The sequence below is a fragment of the Phascolarctos cinereus genome, unplaced genomic scaffold (assembly GCF_003287225.1).
Source record: "Phascolarctos cinereus isolate Bilbo 61053 unplaced genomic scaffold, phaCin_HiC Scaffold_5;HRSCAF=322, whole genome shotgun sequence".
Taxonomy (NCBI): Eukaryota; Metazoa; Chordata; class Mammalia; order Diprotodontia; family Phascolarctidae; genus Phascolarctos; species Phascolarctos cinereus.
This window is the reverse complement of record NW_027555958.1, coordinates 180,294,920-180,309,589: the sequence shown is the minus strand read 5'-3', so window position 1 is coordinate 180,309,589 and position 14,670 is coordinate 180,294,920. Positions and strand designations below refer to the sequence as shown.

General features: G+C 37.2%; 1 protein-coding gene across 1 annotated transcript in view; it reads left to right on the top strand.

The window, feature by feature from the left end:
• NT5E (5'-nucleotidase ecto) overlaps nt 1–7,295 on the top strand; it is an 81,824-nt gene extending 74,529 nt beyond the window's left edge. Inside the window, 2 exon segments of the mRNA XM_020976304.2 lie at nt 2,048–2,248; nt 4,336–7,295. Of these exon segments, the coding sequence (XP_020831963.1) occupies nt 2,048–2,248; nt 4,336–4,499 (365 nt within the window). The 3' untranslated portion in view covers nt 4,500–7,295.
• The last annotated feature ends 7,375 nt before the right edge of the window (nt 7,296–14,670 follow it).

The window sequence follows — 14,670 nt, the reverse complement described above, 5'->3', positions numbered from 1 at the left end:
TAAAAAAATTCAGGGTTTAAAAAAATTTAAGGTCATATGAATGACATTAGGATCATAGATTCTTAAGGAATATCTTGTCAGATCCCCTTATTTTATAGATAGGGAAACTGAGATCCAGGATATTAAGTGACTTGTTTAATGCCACACAGTAAGTGGCCAAACTGGGATATGAACTCTTGTCTTCTAACTCTTAATCCAGAGCTTTTTTCACTATAACACAGTGGCATTTCAAAATCACTGGGTGATGTTTTAAAAACCAGTTTTCTCTCTTTTTTTTTCAAAGTTCACATTAATAATCCCATTCCCTTATTTTGTTTGTAATTATCAATGACAAGGGGATTCTCTCCAGATTGCCTGTGATACCTAGTTAAAAAGGAGAAGAATGGGGATGGAACCTGTGATGAAATCACAGGTGAGAGAACTCTGTTAACCAATACAGTCTCGCCTTAATAGTCTCAAGGAGTTAGTACAAAAACATCGAGTGATCTGAGAAGCTGCTGAAATATTCATCCCCTGAGGTCTTCCTGAAGGGAAACCAGGACTCAGTCTCTCTTTTGTGCCTTAGACTAGTTTGCCTGCTTTCATGATGCTGCAGGTTTTGCTGCCTCCTCTTTGGGGTTGTTTAATGCACTCTTTCCTTGGTACTAGGGAGCAAAGCCCACTGCAAATGATGTAGACAGGGCCAGAAGGTGGGTGCTCCCCCAGCCTCAGATGCTGGACTCCCCTCCCTCCTCCTTTGCTCTTGGGACAGATAACAAGCTCAAACCCTGCCCCAGCGGAGGCCACCTGGACTGTTTTCTAGGATGGAGCCTCTGGTGGCCTACGGTCTGTTCAACTGCCCTCTCGAGTCGTCCTGCCTTTCCAACTGTTTCTTTTGGGTTGGAAGTTCCTTTAAAACCTGTACTTTCTAGCAAAGAAAAAAATAGACAATGAAAGGTTAAATGATTCAGCCAGGATCACATAGCCAATATGTGTCAGAGGCAGGATTTTAAACTCAGGTCTTCATGACTTTGAAACTGGCTCTTTCTGTCTGCTATAAAACACTGCAGTCTGTCTCTCTGTCTCTCCTTTCCTCCTCTCCTCCCTTCATACACATATATGTATATATACATTTAGTCTCAGTTTCTGTGTGTGTGTACGTGTGTACACACACAGTCTCGAAAGTCTTAGTGCAGCTTAGATTTTAATAAGCTTAAACTGCACTGAGATTTTGGGGACATACCACAGATTTTTAAATTTTTATTACCGTATTTTATTTCTACATCATCCTCATTTCATTTATATTCCTTCCTTCCCCCTACCCAGAGAGTCATTCCTTATTAGCAAGAATAAAGAAAAAAAGGAGCGTTTCAGCAAAACTAACCAACATATCAACCATGTCTGAAAGTCCATACAGTGTTCCATATCCATAGCTCCCATACCCTACCTCTGCAAAGAAGGGAGGGAAGTAAATTTTCTCTTCTTTTAAGAATCAGATTAGTCATTATATTTGCTAGCATTAAGAATCAGTAATAATCATATAATATGGAATTAACAATTCCATATGATAACAATTTGTTTTTCCATTTACATTTTTAGTAGTCATTGGGTACATTGTTCTCCTGGTTCTGTTTTTCCTTTCTAGGTAATCTTGCCTTGTATTTTAGCATAAATAGGTTCCGTCAGATAGAGAGATGATGAAAAAAAGAATGTCTCTTCCCCCACACACACACTCTCTTCTAATGAAATAACATGAGAATCAATCCAACAACAAACATCTGTTACACCAGACACTATTCTAAGACTAGGAATACAAATTCTGCATTGGTTCATTTTTCTTCCTATGATTTTCTGGATTCTTTTGGTTTCATTTTTTTTTATTTCACATACCACAGTTTGTTTAGCTATTCCCTTTTGTGCACTTCTAATCACAATCTCACTTGGAATACTTGTGCATTCCCCTCCTCCCCTATCTTCCAGTGCAATTTCCATTCAAGACATTGTCTAACTTACATTCTTCAGAAACCCCTGGATCCAGCAGTAACTTAAATACACATTTCTTTCCTAGGAATCCATGTAGTGTATGATCTGAAACAAAGCCCTGGGCATAGAGTGAGTAGTATAGATATCCTTTGTACCAAGTGCCGAGAGCCAATTTATGTACCTCTCCAAATGGATGAAGTCTACAAGATTGTCCTCCCAAGCTTTCTCGCTGAAGGAGGGGATGGATTCCAAATGATTAAAGATGAATCCCTGAAGCACGATTCTGGTAAGCCGAAGTGCCGTTTTACTCTCAGCACACCTCCACGCACACATGAAGAACAGTATTTTGTGAAGACAGGCAGAACAAAAAAACCAAAGCCAGATCATTAGCCTGCACTGGGGCTAGACTTAGCTGATGGCCAAGTTATTTAGGTTAAGAACGAAAAATCCACATGCAAAGCAATTGCTGATATTTCAAGTTTGCCAAGTTCTTGACCTACATTATCTTTTTCATTTAAACCTCACCATAACTCTGTGAGAAAGGTATTATTATCTTCATTTCACAGAATCATAGATGTAGAACTAGAAGGGACCTCAGGAGCCATCTAGTACGAGCCCCTTATTTTAAAAGAAAGCTGAGGCTCAGAGAGATAATATGGCTTCCTGAGGTCACCTACCTCATAGATGTTAGAGGCAAGATTTGAACCCAGGTCTTTCTGATACTAAGTCCAACATTATTTCCACTATTCCAAACTTGTCTCTGAAAAGCCAGGTTTTCCTTTCTAGGTAATCTTGCCTTGTATTTTAACATAAATAGGTTATGTCAGGTGGAGAGATGATGAAAAAAAGAATGTCTCTTTTTTTTCCCCCAGCACTTTCTTCTAATGAACTAACATGAGAATCAATCCATCAACAAACATCTGTTATGTACCTACTATGTGCCAGTCACTGTTCTAAGCACTGGGAATACAAATTGAAAAGTAATATATTTTCTGCCCCAAAGCAACTTACATCCTAACAGAAGAGAAAATATATACCTATAGTAAAATATGCCAGATGTCTACAGAGTAACTTCGAGAAAGCAGTATTGAGAGGGCACTTAACAGGTGGGGGAATCAACAAAGGTTTTTGTGTAAAAGGTGGCACTTGAACTGGAAAAAGAAAAAGAGAGAAGTGCCATTTGAACTAAAATTTGGTTTCTGAGAGAGGAGTGGAAGGAAAGAGGAAGTAGAGTACCATAAGGAGTGACCTTGATGCCAGGGATCATTCCATGATTGGAAGGCTGGTGGTGTGTGCAAGACAGAGGAAGAGGTAAGGGGGGAAAGAACAATTTGAAAGGAGAAGGAAACATGAAATCTAAGTTCTGTAAGTTCTATTCCACTAATAGGGGAAAGTTTTTCATGCCCTTCTCCTTCCACCACCCCATGATTCTGCTCAACCCCAAATCTTCCAGGTCCAGGCTAAGGGATATTAGAAATTCTATGGACTACAATTTCTGGCCAGAGAGAACACCCAAAAAGTTGACTGAACCCACCAGGGTCAAGACAAACATACCATTTCAGTGTGCCACACCATTCTTACCAATCTGGCTTGCTCTGTGCTCTTCTGCCTTGCGTGTATATTTCCATATCTACAGGCAAAGTCTCAATAGTGCATAGAGTACTAGCTTCAAGGTCAGGAAGACCAAAGCTCGAATCTTGTCTCTGACATACACTAGGTCTGTGACCATGGAAGGTTACTTAACCTCTCAGTGACCAACCAGCTTTCTAAGACTGAAAGTTACAAGAGAGCTGCTGCTCTACATTGCTGGATAGAATTTCTATACCAGAAGTTTCCTACACTGTTGTAATCCCAAGTCAGGGATACTCAGTGACAATACATTCCTCATATCTTAACTATAGACTTTCCCAAGTATAATTCTACTGTGGTCACTATAATTATTTATCTATATATATTTGTAGTCAAACTGCATTGCTCTGCCCTCTCCATTCTCCTTTTGGAGGTCAAACTACCACATTCTTTCTTGCCCAGCTTCATTTTATGAATTAACTCATGACCCCGTGAAGAGGTCAAGCAAGAGAAGTCCCCTTTCTCCTCTCTATATATTTAACCTTGGCCTGGTTATTTACTGCCCATATCCCTACAGGAAGAAGGGAAGAGGCAATGATGGTAATTATGGTCTTCTCTGCTCTTGTCTGTCCCTGCCCTTTTCAGGTGGGCAAACTTTTCTTAATGCCTTAATCCCAAGAATTGGAAGACTGATCCAGTTTCCACTGTATTTCTAAGGTGATGGAAATCCTTCTTCAATATCTAACCCTTTTCCTCCCTCACACTTCTTTGCTGCCTGTCATTTGCTTTGTGTTTGTTTTCTAGGTGACCAAGATATCAATGTAGTTTCTGAATATATTAACAAAATGAGGGTGGTTTATCCAGCAGTTGAAGGCCGGATCAAATTTTCTTCAGGCAGTCACCTTCAAGCAAACTTCTTCATCTTCTCCATCACATCTCTGACATTGAGTTTGGTTCTTTACCAGTAACTGAGTTTTTTCATGAAATTTGTAGGAGTGAGGGAAAAAAACTGATTGTTCTGCAAGTGTTAAAAAAAAAAACCACTCCAAAACTTTGGACAGTGGTTAAGGTTCTGATTGGTGCTCAGTTACCTACCATTATGAAAGCACATAGGTCTCCTTGAAGCTAATGAAGTTTCCTGAATACTGTAACAACTCATTAACTTGGGATGGGGGGTAGGTTCAGGGAAAGACTGAAAAGCAGTGGATAAACAAGAAAAGCATGAGACAATAGGTGTCCCACACTAAGGTTACTAAACTTTATAGGTTTTATGCCTTAGGATTCAATGGGTAACAAAATAGCAAGAAATACTAAGTTGGTACAACTTCCTAGGCAGTTTAAAATACATAGATATTTTAAGTCAAGTAAAAATCGTCCTCCTTGTTGATACCCAGACCAGGATGTCACGTCCAGAAGTGCAGATAATTTCAGAGAGATGCTTCTCTAGTCAATTGGTCTATCTATGGCACTGAAAGCACTGTTTTTGACCTATCCTTATTCAGTGCCCTTAGGGCTTGAAGAAGGTAGTAGATATCTTGTCCAGTTAATGTGATTCACCTTCCAGGACAATATTTTCCTTTTTGTAAAAAAGACTTTGGTTTGGAGTGGCAGTGTGGTATAGTAAATATCCTTGGAGTCAGAAAGAATTGACTTCAAGTCCCACCACTGACATACTTAGCTATGTGACCATGGGCAAGTCATTTAACTTCCCAGTGCCCTGGGCAGCTTCCTAAAATTTTAAAGTACAGATTTAAAGCACAAAAATTTAAAGTACAAATTTTAAAATAAAATCTTAAAGTCCAATTTGCTTTGGTAAAGGGAATTTTCACACCAGAATTTCCTAGTGTGAAAAAAGTTGGACCTTTTTTTTTAAAAGACTTTTCATTACATTCCATTTGGATATGTGTGTGTGTGTGTGTGTGTGTGTGTGTATACATATTATATATATATATATATATATAATGTGCACACACACACACATATATTCATACATATATATGTCCCTAAGCAATTGCATGTGATTAGTGAAGAATAGATATTTCAAGTAGGCTTGAAAATAGGCCTGCACCCATTCTCAATGAACACATGCCAAGTTTTTAAAGGCAGAATCATATTGATAAAAATTTTTAGCATCCTTCTAGAAACATCAGTTTTGTCCCAGTTGTTTTTCTCAGTTGGGTGAATTTTATGAACTAAATATGTGGAAATGTGCCTATCTGCATTGTCTGGCTCCTTTTATCAAAGAAAACAACAAGTTGCCTAGCTCTCTGCTACAGCAGGGAGAAATAGGGTAAAAAAGGAAAAGCTGAATCGTTGAGGACAGATCTACTGCCTAGAGTAGAACAGTATGTCCCCAGAGGTTAAGTATTTGCTGAATGATGCTACTTACCAGTGAGCCTGATAAACAAAATACAGACCAATGGTTTTGTAGTCTTTCAATGACCCAGTTTCATTTATGGGTGCAATGAGATGTCTCAGAGGAGTTTCCTAGCAAGACTGAACCTAGGTTATCCAAACAGAAGAGAATCTGTCCCAGGCCCTTAATTCTCTAGGGAAGAAAGTTCCATCCAACCACAGTAGTCTATGGTCTTGGTCTGGTGTCTGTTTAACCAGGGTGCTCAAGCTATATTAGAATAGACTGTTGTGACCAAATTCTGTGTCCACTGTCGAAAACCTACAGTTAAGATTAAGTACCAAATGCATCTGGTAGGAGATATTCAAAAATGGACAGTATGAATAACTCTTAGGACATACAGGGTCAGATTTAGGACTGTGACTTCAGAGGTCATCAAGGGTCAACCCCCTCACTTTACAGACAAGGAAACTGAAGGCTAGAGGTGAAATGATTTGCCCATTAAAAAAAATCTTAAATGGCAAAAAAAAAAATGTTTTTCTTTTCACTCCTCCTTCTCATAGTGGAAGTACCAGGAGAGTAAAACAGCTTTAAAAAAGGGCAGTCATGTTTCCTCACCTTGGAAGCTACATTGTCAACTTCCCAGCTGATCTATGCACACACACTCATACCACTTTGGCCAGAAAGAATCTCGTAAGAAACCAGACTAGAAACAAGGACGCTGCTGGGAGGGGTAGAATATCGAGGGGGAGATTGAGATATGGAAAGGCTGAAGTGCAGTTCCTACTACATTTATTTTAATTCGTCCAAGTGATCCCAGAAACACCAGGATTGCAGGCTTATTAAACATTAGTAACTAAGGAGGACTTCCTTCTAAGTAATTACTTGGTCCAACATAGTAATAGCCATGTAAGATGACACACATATCCAATCCAAGAATAAGCAGGGAATCTCCTGCTCACCGAACAAGTGGGGAAAAAGCTGCTGAGATACCTCATTTTGTCTTTTCCTTTCTGTGTCCAAATAAAGTAGCCTAATTGAAAATATCCCAATCCAGATCTTAGTTTAAAACCTTATTTAAATAGATTCGTGCATTACTAATGATGCCTTTCTGCCTGTAGATCAACTTAACAGTTGGATGAACAATTAATAAGGTCATAACAGTCCAGCATCTGAAAAAGCTGTTTTAGGTGCTCTCATTTCTTTTTTTTTTTTTTAACGCTGGGATGATAAAATGGGTTAGACATTATTGAAGTCCATTGAAAAAATGAAATTTTGCACTTTTTTGAATGTAAAGAAAAATAAATTATTTTATGGTATTAAAGAATGTTGACAAGTAGCATAGAGCACTTTGCAAATGTCATGTGCACTATGTATAAATTGCAAGCAATAAAGCTCATTGAGAACTAGGCTTGAGTAGTAACTACTATCCACAAAATGTATATGTGTGTATGTATATATGCATGTATGTGTATCTCTGTATATACCCATATATACATATGTTCACAAGTATGTATACTTGTATTTATATGTGCATGTATATTTTATATACATATATGGGGGGGTGTACTTTAATAGAACAAAGCTGGATTTTGTGACATTCTCTTTTTGGTGCTTCCCTGGATATCAAATACTTAGCACTTAACGAATCATCCATGATCCCAGGTTTTGTCATTGTGTTTGTCCTTCGTTCTCTAAGAGGACCATGACATCAGGGAGATGATCACATGACTTGTAATTGACTTTGATTTGAGTGAGGGAGGGCTGTGCAAGATCACCAGCCTCACTTTGTCCTCTAGAGTCATCTGGGTCTCTCAGGATGATGAGATAGCTCAGGATGCAATGGGAGACCCAGGCCCTTTTAAGCTAAGGTCTTTTCAGATTTTCACTTTGAGTGAGGTAACGCCCATTCAGTGAATAGGCCTCTTTAAGAAGTGAGTCAAGGGATGGCTCCTTTAGTAAAAAAAAAAAAAAAAATCAAACTCTGTCCTATAGCTATCATCATCTCAGAAGGTGCAGCCACCTAGCTGCCCCTGAAGGTGCAGTTTCAGAAAAGGTATTCCTGACTCTCTAAAGATTGGGTGTTTATAAAATCTATTTAATCAATCAATAACATTAAGTGCTTGTTATGTTCCAGGCACTGCTGTACTAAGCACTGGGGATAGAAAAAAGAACCAAAAGACAGTCCCTGCCCTCAAGGACTTGAGTAAATCTATCTGAAATAGACCGACATTTCAAAGTAAAAAAAAAATTTAAAGAACTTTGGGATTTTATCTTTAAAATAGGAACTAAAAATTATGAAACACTATTTTATCTTGTATTTAATAAAAAAATAGAATTGCAGCTATGTGCTAATTCATGGAATGAACACAGAATGAACTAAGTATTGATTAGGCTTTTTGATATTTTCTCAACAAAAGTCTATGATATGATTTGATAACCTTCATTTCACCTTCAACCTGTTACAAAAAAAATTCACGAGCTTCATCAATTTTCCCAAGGGCTTCTCTTAATCCTTTGATATTCAAATGATTCTCTTTTGGAGTACCTACCAACAAATCATCATTGAGAAACTAACAGATAATCAATCATGGAAAGATTGTACCAACAAAGACACTGACTTAATGAGGTGTGGTAGATGCTAGTGTTATGTGGGAAGAGATGAAAAGGGGCTAGTCATTTAATCAGTGGATAATTTTGATGTTGGGATTTTTGATTCCCTCTGCCAATCTCATAAATAGAAAGTGGAAAACTGAACAGAAACTTGGCCTTGAGGGGGAAGGTGGTGATATTCTAGGACCTAGAGAAGCCAGGTTCCCCTGCAGATACCCTCAATAAGGAATTTCACCCAGACACCTCCACCCATACAAGGGATGAAACTTTGACAATTATGCAGAAACCCCGAATGACAAGTCATGTAAGTTGAAAGTAAAGTGCAATGCAGCCCCATGACAACTAGTGAGGTCCATCACAAGCTGGAGCCTAGTGCTCCACAGCTGGGAGGGGGTGACCCTGAGCCTAGTGGTAGGAGATCAGCTCACGGTCAATCCAGAGCCCTTTGCCATGAGCCAGCATGAGTGTTAAAGCAGCCCCAGAAGCTAGGAAAAGGAGGAAAAGCCTAATTCAAAAGCAGCCACAGAGCCCTGTGGCAAGAGGCAGCCCTGTGAAAGGAGCCTAACATGAGAGGGCCCACAGTAGCCCTCTAGCCCCACACAAGTGGGAAAGGACCTTAGACAAAGCCAAAAACAAGGGGACAGCCCTGGAGTCTTGTGGCAAGAGGGAGGCCCTAGGCAGAGCCCAGCATTACAGTAGCCCTAAAGTCCCTTGAAGAAGGAGCCTAGTACTGGCCATCACACTGAAGATTCCATTTAGGAGGTCAAAGGTGGAACCTAATCCAAGAATAGGCCCCTCAGCACATATACTGAGGATGCCAAACTGAGTAAACCAAGGAAAACACCAGATTCTATACAGAAACACCTTGAACCATCCAGGAATAGATCCCGAGGAAGAAAGCAACTTCATAAGCCCAATTAAAGCTTTGGAAGGAAAAAAAAATGTCCTTGCCACAAGCACTATAAAGAAGAAGAAATGAAATAGCAGAAAAAATGTCCTGGCCACAAGAACTTTAAAGAAAAATAAATGAACAAAATTGAATACTAAGGGAGGAAAGAATGGCAAGAAAAATTGACATCTTAGAACAGACAATGGAAAACCTCACCCTAGAACTGAATGCCCTAAAAATTAGAAGGAACCAAACAGAAAATAGCAACTCAATGAGACAAAAAAAGTCAAACATCCCAAAACTGAAAAAAAAAAAAAAGCAGAGAAAAATATAAGAAATATAATATTGAAAACAACTAACATGGAAAACAGGTCAAGGGGAGATAATCTAAGAATTATAGGACTAATGAAAATCATAACAAAAAAAATCTGGACACTGTATTTCAAGAAATTATGAATGAAAATTGCAAAGAACTCAGAACCAGAGAGCAATGTGAAAATAGAAAGAATTCACTAGTCACATCTTAAAAGAAATCTCAAAACAGAGACTCATAAGAATGTCAGAGTGAAAAATTCAGTGTTTCCAGGCCAAAGAAAAAATATTACAAACATCCAAAAAGAAAGAGTTCAAATGCCAAGGAGCCACAGTAAGGATTACAGAAGATTTGGAAGCCATCATCATAAAGAAGTGGAGAGCTTGAAATTCTATACTGCAAAAGGTGAAAGATAAAGGCTTACAACACAACTGAGACCAGAAATGAATAGATATTTTGAAATAAAAATGTAGAAGCCAAAGAAATATAGAAAAATATACACCTTTACTTGTCAGGGAATATGTGGAGATGAATTGATTAAATGCTATAGCATTTTATGCTCTATAGAGCATAAGAAATAAATGTCTTCTCAGAACTCTAGTATCTTTAAAGGTCATAAAAAAGGTAAATATGAAAAAAAGGTCTGTGGGGCTCAGGTAAAGATTTTTAAAAAGAGAGAGAAAAGGGATTTTATTGGAGAAGGAGAAGGAAGGGGATTGGAAATCATTATTGCATAATAGAGGTATATAAGATGAAAATATTTTTAATCATGAAGGAAAAGGATGAGGGAATCAGGCATCCTACGAACCTCACTTTCATCTGACCTAGACAAAGGAAGATAAAACACAATTAAACACACACACAAACACACACAAAGATCTCAATAGAAATACATAGGAAAATAGTAAAGGGTACGGACAAAGGAGATAAAAGAACTGAGGAAAGAGTCATAAAACAAATTCAAATTTCAGAGAGAGAAATTAGAAGGAAGAATAAAAATGAAAGGAATCAATAATAAAAACCTGGGACTAGGGCAGCACAAGGGTAAGAAAAAAGCTGTAATAAAGAAGAAATAGGCCATTTCATTATAGATCACAAGTATTAGGCAAACTTCTTTTTAATGATCTTCCTCTTATTTGTAAAAAGGAAGGTAGGAGTAACAGAGGAAAACTATAAGATGATAGGACAGAGAGTGAAATACCCAATTAACAATCATGGCTATGAATATCAATGGCATGAACTCACCCATAAAACAGAAGAGAATACAAGAATGAATTAAAAAACAGAATTCAACAATATGGTATTTACAAGAAAGCAAAGAGTTAAAATGAGAGGCTGGAGCAAAATGTATTATGCTTTAGCTAACCTCAAAGAAGCAAGAGAGGGAATATAGAGAAATGTTAATTGCTCATTAATAGATTGGGCCAGTATAATATAAAGGCAATATTATCTAAATTAATTTATTAATCAGTCTTATACCAATCAAAACTACCAAAGGATTCTTTTATAGAGCTAAAACAAAAAGACAAAATTCCTATGAAGAGGTCAAGAATCTCAAGTGTAATAATGACAAAGTGTGTCTATGAGTACCAGATCTCAAATTATACTACTACAAAGTAGTTATTAAAATAATTTGGTATTGGTTAAAACAGAGAGGGCAGTCAGTGGAACAAATTAGGTACACAATATATAGAAGCAAGAGAATACAATAGCATCGTGTAAGATAAACCCAAAGACCCCAGTTACCACAGGAAGGACTATTTGACAAAAATTTTTCAGAAAATTGGAAAGCCGCTTGGCATATATTGAGTATTAATCAATATTCACACTGTATATACATATCAAGATAAACTCCAAATGGATACATGATTTTTTTTGCTGAGAAAACACATTTAACTGTATTCTCATATTCCATATTTATACCTTAGAATATATTTGTGTATAAAATTTACGCAGAGAGACAAACAGTACCAGTTGAGAGACAATCCACTCCATGCTGTTAGGCTGTTAAGATAATTTTCAGATTCAAGTCCTGCTGAATTTTAGAGGCAATATGATGCAGTGAACTGAAATTGGAGTCAAGGGTCTTGAGGAAAGTTCTTGCTTTGACCACTGAGGCCATGCCTTGAGGCCATGGATTTACACTCTTTGGGACTCAGTTTCTTTTTTTTGTTTATTATTAATTTATTTTGATTTATCAACGATCACTTCCATAAGCTCCTACTTTTCAAATTTTTCTCCCCCTCCTTCCCTACCTCCCTCCCCAAAATGGAGTGCAATCTGATATAGGCTATACATATACATTCCTATTAAACATATTTTCACATTAGTCATGTTGTAAGGAAGAATTAGAACCAATAGAAGGAACCACAAGAAAGAGGAAACAAAACAAAACAAGGAAAAAAAGGGCAAATAGTATGCTTCAATCTGAATTCAGATTCGATAGTTCTTGCTTTGGATGTGGATAGTATTTTCCATCATGAGACCTTTGGAGATGTCTTAGATCCTTGCATTGCTGAGAAGGGCTAAGTCTATCAAAGTTAGTCCTTGCACAACGTGACTGTTACTGTGAACAATGTTCTCCTGGTTCTGCTCACTTCACTCAGCATCAGTCCATACAAGTCTTTCCAGGTTTTTCTGAAGTCTGCTTGCTCATCATTTCTTATAGCACAATAGCATTCCATTACATTCATATGCCACCACTTGTTCAGCCATTCCCCAGTTGATGGAACTCCCCTCAATTTCCCATTCTTTGCCACCACAGAAAGGGCTGCTATAAATATTTTTGTACATGTGGGTCCTTTGGATACATGATTCTTACATAAAGGTGACATAAGCAATTTAGAAAAGCCAGGAAGAAATTGTCTTTCAGATCTATGGATAGGGAAAGAGTTCATGACTAAACAAGTGATAGAGAAGATCACAAATAAGAAAATTGTCAATCTTGATTATACAATATTGAAAATTTTTACAAAAAAATGTTTCTCTGAGAAAGGCCTCATATCCAAGGCAAGATACATAATGTATTAATTTAAGAGGCATTCCCCAATAGATAAATGGTCAAAGGAAAAAATCCACATTATCAATAGCCATATGAAAAAAATGATCCATCAGAATACAAATTAAAGTAACTCTGAGGTTCCACCTCACACCTATCAGAAGAGCAAAGGTGAAAAAAGAGGAAAATGACCAACATTACAGGAGCTACATGAAAAAAAAACAGTAACAAATTGTTGGTAGAGCAGTGAGTTGGTTCAGCTATTCTAGAAAGCAATTTGGAACTATGCCCAAAAAGTTACTAAACTCTGTATACTATTTGACCTAGCCATACCATTCCTAGATCTGTACCTCAAGGAGATCAAAAGGAAGAAGACCTATATGGACAAAAATATTTATAGGAACTCTTTTTGTTGGAGCCAAAAACTGGAAATCATAGGTGTGCCCACCTATTGGGGAATGGCTAAACAAATTGTAGTGTATGAATGTAATAATGTAAAAGAATATGGAGAATTTCAGAGAAAATTGGGGAAATGCTTATGTTCTGATGCAAAATAAGTTAGTAGAACTAGAACAATTTTTACAACGGCAACAACATTACAGACAAAAGCAATTTTGAAAGACTTCAGAACTCTGATTTATTATGTACTCATAAACTATGAGTCCAGAGGACTGAAGATAAATCATGTCACTCACCTTCTGTCAAAGGAGTGATGAACGTAAATTCAAAATGAAACTACATATTTTTGGACATGGCCAATGTGGAAATTTATTTTAATGGTCTATGTGTGTTTGTTGTAAGAGTTTTATTTTAAATTTTTTTTTTTGAAAATTGTTCAGTGAAGAAGAGGGCAGAGAGAGGGAGAGATAATAAAAAATAATTAAAAAAAAAAAAAAGAAACTAGGCCTTGGTTGAAGAAGACCTGGGTTTAGCACCTAACTCCAACCCATCCTGTTTGTTTAATCAGGGGCAAGTCCCTAAACCTCTCAAAACCTTAAGCATCTCTACACACCATAAATTATAAAACAGTCACTAATCTGCATTAGTAGAGTTTCTGCAAGAGACATTTCCTATGCCAGTGAACTAATACGTCTAGACCAAACAAACTTCAGAAGAAGAAATACTCACAGATAATGAAGACCACCTTTATTTATATTTTTACTTGTCAAGTCTTAGGGTAAGCAGGTCAGGTGCCTTCTTTTATTTGTAGTTTAAATTTCAACTCTGTTTTCCTCTTATCTAGGCCTTTCCCAATTTTAAAGCCTTTGAATTTTTCCCCTTCAGTCTTCATCTTTCCAGACTGAAGAGCACTGACTTACAGTTATCCCCATATAGAGAACAATGTCAGCGTGGGTAATGCTATTTTTGCAATATAAATTTCTTAAATGCAAAGATAATACCTGTCATTATCCTTTTTTTTTTAATTAAAGTAAAAGCTCACTCATTAGGAATAACTGGGATCCAAATGCATGAATTAGTGAAAAAGTCTGAGCTAGAGACTATTTTTAGATAATGCTTTTCTATTTCACATACAAATAGTAAGTCAGTCTGGCAAAGTGCTAGATTACTCTGAAAAGATTCTTTAGGAATTTAATGAGTGAAAATGTTATTTACATGCTAATTGTATGCAAATGGATATTCATGCACTCATTGAGAAAATTTTAAACAAAACACTCCCCTTAACTAGTTTGTTTACGCCATTAAAACCTCAATCAATAAATGCACTTTGCTTTATAACAGGGGTGCACTTCATCTCAGTGTTGAATTAGTTCAAATTCTTGCTGGAGGAATCCAAATAAGATCTTGCTATATGTGTTTGCCCTTATTTCATGTTTACAAATTTGGTACACACAGTCCAGCATGTTATGCAATAAACACATGAAAAGAAGAACAAGTAAATTCTTTCCAAGAATATTCCACAGGGATGTACTGGAAGCTCAAAGACAGATTGAGAGTTTGCCTTGTGCCATGAG